Here is a 16,831-nt window from a genome sequence, read left to right as displayed (position 1 = left end):
CAATAAATAGTAAAAGTCCTTTGAACATGGTAAAGTGCCAGACAAGATCAGAGATACTCTTTGTTTTCCTGGGGAGAACCCACAGAAGGAAGGAAAAGCCCCATTATAAGAAAGGAAAGTGATGTTTCCATTAGCACATTTCTCTTCTCCCAGTGAGATTCCCAGGCCTCCGATGGTGGACAATGCAACTTCCCACCAGACCCCTGTGACCACATAAAAAATGTTACTGCACCAAACCCACCAATTTTGCTCCCCAAAGGTATGGACAGAGTGGCTTTTGCCACTCTCACATGACATTAAGTTGACATTCAGCAATACGGTAAAAGTCAAAATGTAAAAACCATGGCACATAATAGAAAATAGAGATTATTTCATTCCTCATACATACAGATTAAAAGGAAAAGACAAATCTTCCCTATTAGAAGAGATCAGTGCCACAGCAGTGGGGCTATAATTTGCAAAAACGTTAGAGAAACATTGTCCTGTTTCTCTAGAAAGGGAAGAGGGCACGGAGAGAGGAATATTAAGTGTTGGGGTCCAGTCTGCCCTAGCAGCCATAAATTAACAACTCTGATCAATTCTACCCTGGGCAGATTCACCAGTGATAAATCCACAAAGCCTTATTTACACACTTCACTTAAAACCTGAAGAACAGGGGTCATTGCACAGTATTAATAACAGATCTGGGGATTCTGACAGCAGTGACATTTTAGAGAAAGAAATGCCAGGGCACACATCAAAGAGATCAACATCCGATACCGGGCCTTGCTGGCAGCATTCAAGCGCTAACGTTCCATTTCTGTTTTCCTTCTACTGCAGATATTTTTTTGAGATTGGTTAGTATCTCTTTATCATCGGATCCACCTGGGCTTTGCTTGTTAATAACTCCCCCATCATTATGAGGACCACGTCAGGGTTATTTAAATACTTGAAACGAGGAACGATTAAACCCTTTGCTGAAACATTAGTCCAGTGGAAGATATAGGGTTACTTCCCCAGTAACATACTCTGCTACACAGTCAGGTGAAGATTGTCTCTGTAGAGGCTTCCGGATGTGGTTGTAGTAAACATGGGCCGTGGAAGCAGGTGCTGAGGGAGGACAGGAGATGGACTTGAAATCTTGAAATGATGCGATTGGAAGAGCTGACCTTGGAGCAGAGCATTGCCCAGTGGAAGATGTCAACAACCCCTGCTGTTGCCCAGAGACCTTGGGGATGACCTGCACCCACTAGCATGCCTGGATGGTTCAAGAAGACATGGTACGGGCTGGCATCTGTACTCAGCTTCTCCTCCTTTGTCCTCATCATCATCGCCCTGGCAGTGCCCCACTGGCTGAGTGGGAAAATCCTTTGTCAGACTGGAGTGGATCTGGTCAATGCTACAGACCTGGAGCTGGTCAAATTCATTGGCGACATCTACTACGGGCTCTTCCGAGGGTGTAAGGTTCGGCAGTGCGGGCTCGGGGGCCGCCAGTCCCAGTACACAAGTGAGTATACTGGGGACATGAGGGCTGATTTAGATGCCTTTTTTTGTTTAAATTTGTAAAAGGGCTTATGTCTAAATGTGGAATTCAACTGCTGCCGCACTTTTAGGCATGTCAAAGCCCCAGGTTCTTGTTCAGCTCTAGAAAGACCTTTCTTCCTTTCTTTCTTTCTGGAGAGGTGTATAGAAACATTTAGAAACAGGGATTCATATATTTTTGTAGTTTACCTCTATTTATAATGACTATTAAAATGTCGTCGACGCTTCCATGTGGCAGGCATTCCACTAAGGGCTTCCTATGGCGTGTCCCTTTTAAGCTGAACAACAAACTTACTAAGAAGGAATGAGTAACGTTCCTGCTTTGCAGATGGGTTCTCTGAGGCTTGGAGAGGTGACATAACTTGCGCGAGGTCACCCGGACTATAGACTCACACCATGTGACTTGGGTGTTTTCTTTCTTTCCCTTTCTTTCTTTTTTTTTTTGGTGTTGTTTTTGTTTTGAGAGTTTCACTCTGTCACCCTGAGTAGAGTGCTGTAGCATCATAGCTCACAGCAACCTCAAACTCTTGGGCTTAAGAGATCCTCTTGCCTCATACTCCCAAGTAGCCGGGACTACAAGTGCTCGCCACAATGCCTTGCTAGTTTTTCTATTTTTAGTAGAGACCGCATCTTGCTGGTGCTCAGGGTGGTCTCCAATTCCTGACTTCATGCAATCCACCCACCTCCACCTCCCATAGTGCTAAGATTACAGGTGTGAGCCACCTTGCCTGGCCTTTTCAACCACAACAAAAGGCAGGTGGAAACCGCTGGCAGAAATGATAACCTTCAATAACTGCTACTACTTATGTCTATACAAAAGCTAGTTTGAGATAAAGCAAAAAGGCAGTGCTCCTGGGTTCTGGAATCAGACTCCCCAGTTCCTAGCAGGGAGACCTCAAGCTCTGTGACTGGGCACGGACTTTGGCCCACATTCGGCTGCTGCTCAGGGCGTAAACAGAACGGTCTGCACAAACACCAGCGAGGCAGGAACCCAAGCCAGGCAGGGTCTCCCCAGAAGGAAAAAACGAAACAAAAGAGACGATAATCTGCAAGGCTAGACTAGATAACTGGTGAGAGCAGTGTCCTGCAAAGCCACAACTGAACACCAGGCCAGGGAAAGGGGCTAAGGAATTTTACTCATCATTTGATGTCTGTATTTCAGCACTGTAGTGGTTTTTACAAACCTGGCCATGGTGTGACTCTTCCTAAAGAAAGAAAGAAAACTGGAACCACTGACAGATGTAAAACAAATTGTCATCATTTGTATACACAAAGAATATGAATATATATCATGTTATGTATACTCAAGAAAAGAATCTCTGAGCATATTCATTTAAATTGGACCATGGATATTGGAAAATTAGCTTCATTAAAAATATAGTATAAAGGGCGGCACCTGTGGCTCAGTCGGTAAGACGCCAGCCCCATATACCGAGGGTGGCGGGTTCAAACCCGACCCTGGCTGAACTGCAACAAAAAAATAGCCAGGCGTTGTGGTGGGCGCCCGTAGTCCCAGCTGCTCGGGAGGCTGAGGCAAGAGAATCGCTTGAGCCCAGGAGTTGGAGGTTGCTGTGAGCTGCGTGAGGCCACGGCACTCTACTGAGGGCCATAAAGTAAGACTCTGTCTCTACAAAAAAAAAAATATATAGCATAAAAGTTGCAAAATATGCATATATAAAAAAATTAAAATGAAAGAACTTTTAACATATGCAGTACTAGATTCTGGACTGGATCCCCTGGCTGTGAAGGGTGCCCTTGGACTGCAGGGGCTGAGGGAAGACTCCCCCTTTGCCCTCTGCAGGTTCACTGACGAAAGGCAGGCTAAGAGAAGTGGCTGCCAGGGAGTTAGTGTGCACGGCAGGGGCACCTCACACAGAGATCGCCCCACATCCCAACAGGCTACAGATGGTTAAATACCATCAGGGAAGAGGGAGATGGGAAAGTGTGAATGATTTTAAAGAGGGTAATAAATGATTTTTAGGGGAACTCAATGGGTTTGAAAAACATACAAAGTCTGTTGGGCCCACGGAGTAGACAGTGGTTAGCGACATCAGTCTGTCTGGGTGACAGACAGACTTCAGTCCCTCTTCATATGAGTTCATAGTAATGAACTAATGAAAACTCAGGGAAGGGACCAGGGGTAACAGCTTTCTTCTTTGGTGGTGGTGGGAGGGGGGTGGTCCGGACTTTGGGCAGATAAGGGAACCTCAAGAGAACAGCTTCAGCCTGTGCGTTGGGAATGGCAGAGAATTGAGAGTCAAGAGTGGGACAGTCAGGGAGAGCTTGAGAGCCTCTTGTTCAGTTCAGCTTATCAGCCACAACACCCCGCTACTTTTAGAGATGGGGTCTTGCTCTTGCTCAGGCTGGTCTTGAACTCCTGAGCTCAAGCAATCCACCCTTCTTGGCCTTCCAGAGTGTTAGGATTACAGGTGTGAGGCACCGGCCTTATCTAATGGTTTTCAATGCCAATAGAATAATTAATCAATTATGGTGTTCGGGCAAAGTATACCATCATGCATACAAAATAAGAATATTTATTTAAGGGCAGCACCTGTGGCTCAGTGACTAGGGTGCCGGCCCCATGTACCAAGGGTGGTGGGTTCAAACCCGACCCCGGCCAAACTGCAACAAAGAAAATAGCCGGGCGTTGTGGCAGGTGCCTGTGGTCCCAGCTGCTCGGGAAGCTGAGGCAAGAGAATCACCTAAGCCCAAGAGCTGGAGGTTTCTGTGAACTGCGACACAATGGCACTCAACTGAGGGTGACAAAGTGAGACTCTGTCTCTAAAAAAAAAAAAAAAGAATATTTACTTAAAATCAAAATAAGAACTCTAGAATTCAAGCAACACTACAAATAGAATTTTAAGCCTCTGCTTCTCTGAATTTTCTGATCCTTCTACTACAGGCGCTGTAATGGGGTAGTTAAGCCTGGTTAAGTCTAGTTGGGGGATCTGAACTAACCCATTTCATTCTTCTGAGCTTCACTTTTCTCAAGAGTAAGAGTGTCCCTGGGGAGGAACAGAGGAATGCAGGAAAGTGCCTGGCCCCTAGTCTGTGCCCCAGCATAGGCAGCCATGGTCGCCAGGAATCATATGGTTTTTTTCTGAGAAAGAGTCTCATTATGTCGCCCTCGGTAGAGTGCAGGGTGGTGTCACAGCTCATAGCAACCTCAAACTCTTAGGCTTAAGCGATTCTCTTGCCTCAGCCTCCCAAGTAGCTGGGACTACAGGCGCCCGCCCCAACGCCCAGCTGTTTTTTTGTTGTTGTTGCAGTTGTCATTGTTGCTTTAGCTGACCTGGGCAGGGTTCAAACACATCACCCTCAGGGTATGTGGTTGGCGCCATAACCACTGTGCTATGGGTGCCAAGCCTAAATTCTTAAATCAGAGACACCTAAAACTCTTGGACACTGGGTATAAATATGAAAGGCAAGTGAGCCGCAGCTTTCCTGGGGTAGCATTGTGGGACAGGACCAAATGCAGAGTCACATCTCAAAAAGCAAATGGGGCTGTGCATGGTGGCACACACCTGTAATGTCAGTGCTTTAGGAGGAAGAGGAAAGAGGATTGCTTAAGGTCAGGAGTTCAAGACCAATCTGGGTAACGTAACAAGACTGCCTCCCCGCAAAAAATTAGCCAGGTGTGGTGGCACAGCCCTGTGGTCCCAGATACTCAGGAGGCTGAGGCAGGAGGATCACTTGAGCCCAGGGGTTTGAGGCTGCAGTGATTTACTGTCGGTCCACTGCAATCCAGCCTGGTGACAGAGCAAGACCCCAGAGCTCCTAAGGAAAGATTCAAATTTCCAAGTAGTGACATATATGAAAAATAATAACATCTCAATCAACTAGGAGATCTTGACCCTGGGGTATGGCGCATGAGTGTGGGGGTTGAATGAGATTTATCCTTTGCCAATAAAGATTTTTTTTTAATCAATTAATCCACTTCCTATTATGGAAGCTGATGACTGGACACTCTTTCCCACCCTGTCCATACCATGCTATACATTCAAAATTTCCTCTCTCCATCATCCTAATACGGGTATTTCTCAATTTTATTAAATCGAATCTGCTCATGGGCTCATACATTATGTGGATGTGATTATTTCTTTTTAAAAGCTGAATTGTGTACATTATTGGTACCTCAACTTATTTAGTCAGTCATTGATTTACATGTTTTTCCCCAACCTTTTGTTATTGTAATGAATATCCAATATTTGATCCAAGCTCAGAGCACACGTGGGAATACTTCTGAAAAATAAATTCCTAGAAGTAAATTTGCTTTGACAGATGTTGCCAAATTGCCCTCTAACAAGGATGTATGCATTAATATCCCTACAAGATTGGAGAGTGCCTTTCCCCACCCCACAGGCTGATCCACACGCTGATATTGACATGGTGTATTAGCAAATGCTTTGACCTTTGCCCATCACATGAGTGGCTGTTTTCTGCCTGAAGGGTTTGGCGAGCCTTACTGTGCTAGTCAGGGGCCCTAAGGATTGCACGGTCAAGAAAGGGGACAATGAAACAATTAGGAACTCAGGCATTTGCCACTGTGTTTGAAATAAAAAGGAGCTGAGGGTTTGAAAAGAGGAAAAAACAATCTAAAGGACACTGAGATGGGAAGGAAGTGTGTGGAAGAGGCCAGACGCCCTGGAAAGGAGCTCATCTTCCAGGGTCAAGTTTCCAGTGATGATGAGATAACCATAGGGAGATAAAAAATAAATGGAAATGCAGAACTGGAAAGAAAGATCAGAATGAAGCACATCGATGTGGAATGCCTGGAAACCTACCAGGGGAAAGGACAAAAGCCATAGATGTCAGGCTGGAAGATGCCAGCATCAGTGAAGGAGGGAGGCAGGTGAGCCAGCTAAGAAGCCAGAGGGGAGCAGAGCTGCAGGACAGGGCAGGAAGGAAGGAGCCAGAGCCCCAGGTCTGAGTGGGAAGAGGGAGGGGGAGGACTGAGTCACAATGAACCAGAAAGCTTTGAGTTCCCCCAGGGAGACCAAGAAAGGGCTCGGACAGTGGTGTCAGATGACACAGCAGGGAGGTCAGTGCTCAAAAGAAAGACCCAGATTGGACCCGCAAGTATTCAGCAAAAACCTTGGAATACTCAGGGGTTCTTTAGCTTTCATGATTATAAATTCTTCACATATTACTACTTGAAATAGTGACTTGAAACTCACACCATATAGTAGTGTTTTTCAGCTTTGAACCTTGAACCCATAGTTAAATTTCCTCCTCGGTACATTTAAATTATGAGAGTAAAAATATACTTACTATGCTTTGAACTTCTTTCAAAAATAATTTAATTAATGATCTTCAAAAATTTTTGCAACACACCTAAAATCCTCTCATAGCACACCACTATGCCAAGGCACACTAGTTGAAAATCACCGCTATATAATATACAGGACCAGCAGCCTATATGCAGCAACTCTGGGGCCTGTGAGTCCAGCTCCGAAGCCTCCTGCCGTGTGTCCTCATCCCAGTCTAGTAGAGTCTTTGGGGTCAGCAAGCTTAGGCCTCTGCCAGTGACGGAGCTCTGACATGGAAATACCGGCTGTGTCCTCTCTCCCCAGTCTTCCCGCACCTGGTGAGGGAGCTCAACGCAGGCCTGCACGTGACCATTCTGATGCTCCTCTTCCTGGCCCTGGCCTTGGCTCTGGTCAGCATGGGCTTTGCCATTCTCAACATGGTCCAGGTCCCATACCGGGCAGTCAACGGTCCTGGAGGCATCTGCCTGTGGAATGTCCTAGCAGGTAAGAAGGCCCCTCGGGAGAGGCCATGTCCACACTCTCATGGAGAAGGAGCTAAAATGCCTCTTGGTCTTGACTTCCCTGGGTCTTCCTGTGGGCATGAATGTCCTCTTTCCTAGCAGTCGCAGAGTCTATCACAGTAAGAACCACATTCTTAGGGCTGATGACTTACAGCAGCAAAAGGGGCTCAGGGTGAGAGGAACAGGAAGAAGACAGAGCTGGGGGTGGGAACAGGTGGGGACCTTGGGGGAGAGGCTGCTGCAGCAGCTGAGTGTGGGAGGAACTCCTCTAAGGACAGAGGGAAGGATGGTGTGAGTGAGAGCTGTCTTTGTAGGCTGCTGGGTCCAGGCTCCTCTGGGGGAATGAGCGCCTCCTACTGGCCAATCACTTGGGGTCGCAGGACGTAGTATCCAGTAATACACAGAGGACCCAGTGACTGACAGAGCTGTCCCTCCTCCTCCTCCTTCTTCCCTTCTCTCCAGCACTTTCACTTCTAAGAGATGCCACTTACAGATCACCCACCAAGGACTAGGCACAGACCAGGGACTTGTACCCTTACTTCCTTTATACCTCAGCACCCCCATAAGGAGCTACTATTAGACCATGTATAAACACAGGTCACCAAGACTCAGAGAAAGTAATAGAGTACACAGCAGTGAGTAGCAGAGGTGGCTTTCCAACCCAAGTCTAATTAGTTTTAAGCCCCTTTTTTGTTGATCCATGGACTCATTTATGCCAATCGTGACCTGTTTTCAGAGCAAAAAACTAAGACCAAAAAATGTGTGCGTGTTGATCTGGGAGTATATTGATACATAGAAATTAATTTGCACTTATCATCTGTAATGAAAAGAAAAAATCCTACAGAATGAGGTCTAGCTCTGAAAATCCAGGTCAGATGGTTGAGATGCCATTATGGTCACTATCCCTCACAAGTGTCACCTTATACAATGTGGCCATAAAATATAAAAGCAGGTAATATTATTTTATCACGTATTACAATACAATATAAATAAATCAGTTATTATGTAATTGCCTTTGTTTGCAGATGGTGGCCACCCTATAGAATTATTTATATACACAGCTCACTATTGTCTAGACTACAGGTGTCTTGTTTAATCTGTGCATAAAAACTCACAGTAGCCTGGCATGTAAGAAGTGCTCAATCCTGCTTATTAAATAAATGCTTATCTCTTTCAATTTACTTCCTCAGAGAGTACCCTCAAACTATACTGATGAAAGTATTAAAAATAGGCAGAATTCTAGGGTGGCACCTATGGCTCAGTGAGTAGGGTGCCAGCCCCATATACTGAGGGTAGTGGGTTTGAATCCAGCCCGAAGACAGGAGCACAAAGATGTATATAAAATGGTATTCACTGTAGCACTTTATAATATCAAAAACTAGAAGTAATCTGACATTCAGAAATAAGTAAATTACAGCTTTACAGCTTGCAGCGTGATTAAAATAGTATGTCCTGGCTCGCGTAGCTCAGTGGTTAGGGTGCCAGCCACATATACCAGGGCAGGCTGGTTCAAACTCGACCCAGGCCTGCTAAACAACAACAACGACAACGACAAAAATAGCCACATGTAATGGTGGGTACCTGTAGTCCCAGCTACTTGGGAGGCTGAGGCAGGAGAATGGCTTAAGCCCAAGAGTTTGAGATGGCTGTGAGCTATGATGCCAGGGCACTCTACCAGGGGTGACATAATGAGACTCTGTTTTCAAAATAAGTTAATTAATTAATTAATAATAAAATAAAATAGTATGTCCCCTGTGGAGGTCATACTGTAATGGACTATTTAACATTGTGGAAAAGTGTTCAAGTGAGAGGGAAAAAACTTAAAATCAAAGTAAGAGCACTATAATACTAATTTTATTAAAGAGAAAGAAATGTGAAGAAATATACTATTAATGAAAGGATCAAAGCCAGCTTTTAGGATAAAAGTAAATTTGCATTTTCATGTACATGACTTGCTGGTGTCCAAATTTTCTTCACTGAAGATGTAATAATCTCAAAAATAAATGTGGGTTTTTAAATATCAATTAAAATAAAAACAGGGGAGGAAGGGGCAGAGAGAGAGAGTGCTCCCACTGGAGCACCCCACCATCACCAAGGTAAAAGCTTTAAGCAACAGATGGGAGAGGAAATGGAGTTAGGAATTCTTCCCGTTTTCTGCTCTGTGCTTTCCTTTCCTCCTTCTATAACCTTCCTTGTTGCCCTTAAACTTGGAAAGAGGATAATTAAAGAGGCCTAGTCCTAGGGTGAAACCCCAACCTGTACAGTACAGTTTTCTTTCATCTTACCCCGAAGTCCTCATGGCCTACAGAGAAATCCCAAGATCTTTAGAGATTACATTTCTCCAAATATGGATCTCCGTGGAAGGATAGGACTGGGTAAGGGGAAAAACTTGGAGGGGTTGGATTTCCAAGCCAATCTGATGCAAAGCTTATTCTCTTTATCCCCAACCCTGCCTTTCCCCCTTACACTTATGAGTCATTTGCTAGTTTGAAAGCAAATTAAAATTTGTGTTGCCCTCATCATTTTCTAAACCCCAAGCTAGTTTATCACATGTGCCACAGACGTGCTACCTCGCGTCAGGTCGACACACCTGCCAACAGGAACCATGAACCGGGGTGGCCTCTTTGGGTTTCAGGTGGAGTCGTGGCGTTGGCCATCGCCAGCTTCATGGCCGCTGTGAGGTTTCACGACCTGACCGAGCGCATCGCCAACTTCCAGGAGAAGCTCTTCCGGTTCGTCGTGGTGGAAGAACAGTTCGAAGAGTCGTTTTGGATCTGCGTGGCCAGCGCCTCAGCCCACGCGGCGAACTTGGTGGTGGTGGCGATCAGTCAAATTCCCCTCCCTGAGATCAAGACCAAAATCGAACAGGCCACGGTCACGGCTGAGGACATCCTGTATTAGGCGTCCTCTCCTTTTCACACGCCTTCCTAAATCAGTTCTGTAGTGTGAATGGGGGCCTCTTTTTATTTATTTATTAATTTATTTTGTTTGCAGCCTTCCCACTCCATCAGGGCCCTGTTCTTGACAGTGAGAACAGTGTGGAATGACCAGGGCTGGTGCCTGGGCCCAAAAAGGAATTCTTTCCCCAATCTCGTGCATTCCGGCACTCCTCTCTCATGACCTCGGAGTTAGACTTGGAGTTGAGATCTGCATCTTGCCAGTGGACGTCTCAGTTTCCTCATCTGTACAGCGGGCATAGTCACGACCTCACAAGGTTGCTGTGAAGCTTAGACAGTGACATCGCCAGCCTTTGTATACCGTACAGCACGCAACAAGTGTAGGGTACTATATATGCAATAGAGGTCTACAGACCACTGGTCTATTGCACACAGTGTTGCGGCAGGGGGCGGGGTGGGGGGTGGGATACTAAGTAGAACGTGAAAACATCCCTGCCATTCGGAAGCCCCTAATCTTTCCACGTGACACAAGAGATAGACAGCAACAATCACAGCAAGAATGAGAATAAATACCTTTTTTTTTTTAAGTGGTTACTATCTGCTAGACAACGTTCTAAGGGTTTTGCATATATTAACTCATTAGGTCCGCCCTGCAAACTCGGGCATTAAGTACAATTTCAGCTGCATTTTTACAGACGAAGAAACTCAGGGGTAGAGCGCTTGCTTAGATCAGGAATTAAATCTACCAAGTCTGGAACCACAGTCTCTACTTTTAACCACTTTGCTGATCTGTTGTTTGATGTATAAGCAATTGCAGCGCAGGGAGATAAATGTTCTAATAGCATAGGCATAAAAGACCAAGGAAGGAATTAAATATTCAGATTGGAACGTGGCATTAAGGAAAGTATCACAGAGTTAACATTTGATCTGAGCTTTGAAAGATGAGTAGGCTTTTTCCAGTGGTAAAGGAAGCAAGGCTGGAAAAAGGCATTCTGGAGGAGTCAGTAGGGAAGGTGGGCACCTGGGTGACGTTACCAGGCGGGCTTAGAAGAAACCTGTGATTACCCAGCGAGACAGATGAAGCCCTCGGTGACCTGCTGGAGAAACCCAGCTGCTCTGTGTGGATTTTTCTTAAGCACTACGACTCTCCTTATTTCCGACAACAATTAGTCAAGATAAGTATTGTTGTCTTCAATTGACAGATGGGCAATTTTAGGTTCAGAAGATATAATTATCTTGCATGGCCACCCCGCTAATGAATAATAGACAAAAGATTCAACCCCAATCTCCATGATGTCAAGACCACCATTTTCCACCACACCATGACAGCCTTTTCTTAATTGAGTCCTGATTCTCCTACCCAGGGTTTCTGCAAGTGGCTGTGCAGGCTGGACCCTGCCCAAAATAGGTACAAGTATAAGGAACAAGTAGCTTTGTATTTCACATACATTATCTGATTCCATTCTCATAAATATCCTGAGAAATACTTGCTTTATCACTAGTTTTTGAATTCATGAATAAAAGTTCTCTAAAAAAGAATTTGGAGAAAACAGATTTTATTCCGCTGAACAGTTTGCAAAATGGGGAGAAGAAGCCCTCGGTGTAAAATAAAGGTATTTTCTAGAGAACAAAGAGAAGTTTTGGTTTTTATAGCAAAGTTTCTGCCAAGGATCCCAAATCGGGTCCATTTATGCAAATAAAGGATTCAAACTTGCTTAGTTCTCATCGGTTGATGTAGCTGAATCCTGATTGGTTAATACAGCATAGCCTGATTGGCCAAGGAAAGTGAGCTCTGATTGGTTGGTTGCGGTAGTCTTTAAAAATCCCAAAGTTAAAAAGGTGGAGGTTTTCAGGGAACTCAAGAATACCTATGTTACTTCTAGTTAGCAAGGAACCTCTTGGTTTTATTTTAAATTTAGGCCCCTTAGCCACTTGGGATTCATCTTGAAGGATTGCCTCTTTCAGATTCATACGAATACACAAGTTAAAGAATTAGAAACAGAGTTTTCTCATTTGTATAGTAAGCAAGTTGCTTAAGACAGTCTCTAATTTTCTTTCCCTCTCTAAAATTTTATAACTTTTTAATGTTATGTAATATCTCCAGATCTATAGTAAGTAGAGCACCTATCTGTTGGGCACTAAGTTAGGCATTTTCATGTATGGTGTTTGGTAATATGTGATTTACCAATGTGATTGGAGAAGCTACCTCCATTCACGAAGAATTCAACAGCATGAGGATTCCAGCCACCAGTTCAACTGTATGTCCAATATACTGCAAGTGGATTTCTGTGATATTCACGGTTGAGTTCTTGCTTAAATAAAACAAATATGAAAACAGGACATGTAATTATTTGTTATATTGATTTTTGTTCGGGGGAAAAATAATAAGCAGTGATGATAACTGACTTTGGAACAATAGCAACTTACCTTTTGCCATTGACCTTTGGGAGAGCCTGAATTCGATGTAGTATGGTTTTTTGTTTTTCTTCTTCTTTCATAACAATTCTCTCAACATTAAAGATTTGAAGGGAGTAAGAGCCAGGAGAGAGTGAATAGGACAAAAAGTGTTCATTCTATTGTAAAGAAGATATTTATGTGAGGCCAACCTAAATTCCCAGCGCTGTTCGACAGAGTGGTGACCTCTCCCCAACGAAAACCTATTATGTCCCTGGCTCACTAGCTCTAGTGGCCTACAAGAGGCGATTTCTTACATATCTGCTGTTTATTAACTGTGTTGTTAAGGGTGGTTTCTGTCTCCCAAACAACCTGTTCAATGTTTTACTTTGTGTTGAAAGGTAATGTCCTTGTTCTAAATGGTCAGCTGAAAAAGCCCCCCTTTAGGAGTTCCCAATAGCATATTCTTCCTTATCATGAAAAGAAAAAAATCTTGACAATTAATTAATCATGGATATTTTTCATTTTGTTCCGTAGGTGTGACTTTTGTGTAAGTCTCTCACAAAGAAGGCCTCATCTCTTTCCTCAGTCATCCCTATGGCAAACAAGTTAGTTAGAATTTACAAAGCTGTGGCCAAAACACTGTTTTGTAGTTCCGAAAGCAAAGAGGGAGAATGCATGTTTCCAAGTTCCCTTTTCATATCAGGTTTTATGCCTTTCAGCACAAATGAAAATAATACATTAAAATAGGTAATATTCAATTTATTGAAGTGATACATTCACAGAATTAGTTCTTCCTTAAACTGAAGTTCAGCTTATGAATCTTCTTCTATTTTCAAAGCTATTACATTTTAAAGAGGTTTTGATTACTGTTTGGTCCCATTTGTGAATATATTAAATAAACATCTTGAATTTGCCTGTATAAATTAATTAAGTTTCTTCCCTAAACAATTAAATGACAAAATGTAATAATTCTTCTAAATCCAACTAACGTTGAAATGCTGTGAAACTTAAATTCTCTTAAATGTTCCAGCACTGAGCATATTCAGAGCATGAGTCCAATCAATAGGATAGCAAGGCTATGATTTTCTCTGGCATTTATCATTAAGACCTAAAATAATAAGGATGCACAGGTTAAACTGAAACTATCAATACCTTGACTTTGCTTCTTTACATATTTTTGTACATAATTATACACTCTGTCAGGACTAAAAGATGCTTACTCACTAGGCAAATGATTATACCACCTCTAACAATTTTGGGAATTGACTTCTCATGAAGCTTGAGGTCACAACATGACCTTGAGTTTTGCCTCAAATGTCATCTTCTAAAATGACTTCAATTTTGAAATTTACCAGAAATGTTATCTGGTTCTTTTTAAAATAAATATTCATTATCATTACTACTCTTTCCAGATTTTACAAGGAGAGACCATCAGTTTTGTATTATTTATTGTCAATATTATGTAATAAATTATGTCATGTTGTATTAAGATAATTTTTACTTTATCTTATCTTTTTTTTTTTTTTTTGTAATTGAGACAGAGTCTCACTTTGTTGCCATTGGTAGAATGCTGTAGCATCATAGCTCACAGCAACCTCAAACTCTTAGGCTTGAGCAATCTTTTTGCCTCAGCTTCTCAAATAGCTGAGATAGAATTGAGATAGAATTCTATCTTGAGATAAAATTTCCACACCATAAACTTCAGCCATTTAAAAATATACAACTTGTGCTGGCTTCGGCAGCACACATACTAAAATCGGAACGATACAGAGAAGATTAGCATGGCCCCTGCGCAAGGATGACACGCAAATTCGTAAAATATACAACTCAACGATTGTTAGCATATTTATAGAATTGTGCAACATCACTACATTTTTAGAACATTTTCATTAACCCAAGGGAAATCCTATGTCCATTGTTATTCTCCGTTTTCTCTTCCCCACCCTGCCCTAGGCAACCACTATGCTGTGGATTTGCCTATGCTAGACATTTCACAGAAATGAAATTATACAGTATGTAGTCTTTTATGACTGCTTTCTCTCACTTTGCCCAGTATTTTTAAGGTTTATCCATGGTGTGGCATAATATCCCAACATTCTAAGTTTTGCATATCATTATAACAATCTCACCCCAAGTAGTACACATCATGTTCTTATTTTTATTGTGCTTACCTGACATAAAAATATCAAGTATATATTTTTATTTTTATGTAATTTTCTTTTTTATAAATTTTAATGGCGAAACCAGGATCGCATCGATCCTATGATATCTCCCTGCGGTGGAAATTTCCAGACTTGTCATTTCAAACAATGCCATCAGCTCCTGTAATCCTCTAGTCATGCCATCTTTAAAGATGAATCTGTTTACAAAATCTGCGTAATGACTTCATTAGTCTCAACTGTTCCCTCCTGCAGCTAAATGAAGGCTTTCTCCTCAGGGGAAACTATGACACCAGCTCAAGGGCTGACAGGCCACAACAATGGGCATCCTCATCTGGGCTTCTCTCCAGAAGAGGTGGAAATCATTGTTAGGGCTCCTCACAAAGGGCCCCTGTGACAAAATGCAAAGTAAACAAGCTCTCAGAAATGACAGTCTGGTTCATTACAATACTAGCACTTCTTCCTCACATCCGTTTAGAGTAAGCAAATACGGGTTTGCTTCTGGTTTTCACATTTTATTGGAGAACATGTCAAATATATTTAAAAGCAGAGAGACAATGTTGCAATCCAGGGTACCTATTATCTAGCTTCAACTTGTACCACCCCAAAGCTAATATTCCTTCACTTGAGCCTTCTCCTCCACCCACAAACTATCTCTCCCAAATCCATTGATGAAAGCTTCTTACCCAAAATATGCACCTCTTTGCCACACCCTGTCCTCCCATACATCAATTATTTTAACATTATTGTTAACAGATGTTTTGGAAGCATTACTGTGCGTCTGCCGCAGTGCTGGGTCCTGGGGACACAAAGATGAATATGACATTGTTTGGGCTGTTTACAGACTAGGAGACATAAACACAAACATTCCATTTGATTACAACAAGAGGCTGGGGGTGGACAAAGCTGGTCCTGACACAGCCCGGCTCAGAAGGAGATGGGGTTTATGAATAAAAATGTTATTTATAAACGTTTTTATGAATGGTGCCCGTTGCTCAGTGAGTAGGGCACCAGCCCCTTACACCAAAGCCGGCGGGTTTGAGCTCAGCCTGGGCCTGCTAAACAACAATGACAACTGCAACAAAAAAATAGCTGGGCGTTGTAGCAGGTGCCTATAGTCCCAGCTACTCGGGAGGCTGAGACAAGAGAATCTCATAAGCCCAGGAGTTTGAGGTTGCTGTGAGCTGTGATACCATAGCATTCTACCAAGGGTGACATAGTGAGACTGTCTCAAAAAAAAAAAAAAAAAAATCGTTAACAGTAATTATGTGGGGGTGAACTTCCAGTAAAGTTGCTGGCTCTACAGTTTTAAAGTGTAGAGGGGGCTAACGTAGCTACCACAACAAGGTTGGAGTTGGCTAAAAGATGAAAGCAGGGCCACTTCTCCTACTGAACCCTTGATTGTAGTTACTGGGCATGAGTCACAGTCAGGAAACCAGAGAACCGCAGAGTTGCAATGGCAGGGCTTCTGTTCCCACATTGCCACAAACCTCTCCTTAGGCGAGGCCTGCCTTAAGGGTCAGGGGAGGAGAGACCTTAAATTAATATCTTCATAACTTAGTATCAGCCTCCCATGTCTGATTCTAAGTTTAAATGTACGTAAACATAGCAATACATAGATAGCCAGCCATACATGGGAAGAAACTGGGTTTTCCCTGTAAAACTGGGAAGAAGCTTCACCTATCTAAAAGGTGGGGGGAGGCAGGTCACACAGGCCACCTGGTCCAGGGCAGCTGACACCTGATGAGGTATAGGGGAGCAGTACCCGCAGGGCATTCTGGTCTGGGGGGCCCCGCTGTGATCAGCCCTAACAGAGCTATCCATTTAGAAGAATGAGAAAGATGTAGGCAGGCCAAGAGGAAGGTCTGGAGGTGAGGCCTGTGTGCAAGCAGAGACAGAGGCTGGAGGCAGCAGGGTCAGGTCATGCAGCAGTTCAGTACCCTGGGGGTCAACTGTGGGGCAAGAATTATGGAGGGAAATGAGGCAGGAGAGATGGCGGGCAGAGGCCAGGTCCCAGAGGCCTTCCTTTGTTCTGTGAAGGAACCCAGGCTTCCCTGAATAGAATCTGGGAGCCGGCATATTGGAAG

The 16,831-nt window shown here is 43.5% G+C and overlaps 1 protein-coding gene and 1 non-coding gene across 2 annotated transcripts; both read left to right on the top strand.

The window, feature by feature from the left end:
- The first annotated feature begins 689 nt into the window (after positions 1–689).
- On the top strand, positions 690–10,446 carry CLRN2 (clarin 2). Its single transcript, XM_053577581.1, has 3 exons — positions 690–1,486; positions 7,095–7,274; positions 9,927–10,446. The coding sequence occupies exons 1-3, from the start codon at positions 1,234–1,236 to the stop codon at positions 10,190–10,192; spliced, it is 699 nt and encodes a 232-aa protein (XP_053433556.1). The 5' UTR covers positions 690–1,233; the 3' UTR covers positions 10,193–10,446.
- A 3,865-nt stretch (positions 10,447–14,311) lies between these two features.
- LOC128576192 (U6 spliceosomal RNA) lies at positions 14,312–14,418 on the top strand. The gene has a single exon (XR_008377297.1). It is a non-coding gene; the product is annotated as a U6 spliceosomal RNA (small nuclear RNA).
- Positions 14,419–16,831: the final 2,413 nt, after the last annotated feature.

This window comes from Nycticebus coucang, chromosome 23 (assembly GCF_027406575.1).
Source record: "Nycticebus coucang isolate mNycCou1 chromosome 23, mNycCou1.pri, whole genome shotgun sequence".
NCBI classification, from domain to species: domain Eukaryota; kingdom Metazoa; phylum Chordata; class Mammalia; order Primates; family Lorisidae; genus Nycticebus; species Nycticebus coucang.
Note: the sequence above shows the minus strand (reverse complement) of the source record. Positions and strands in the feature narration are given on the sequence as shown.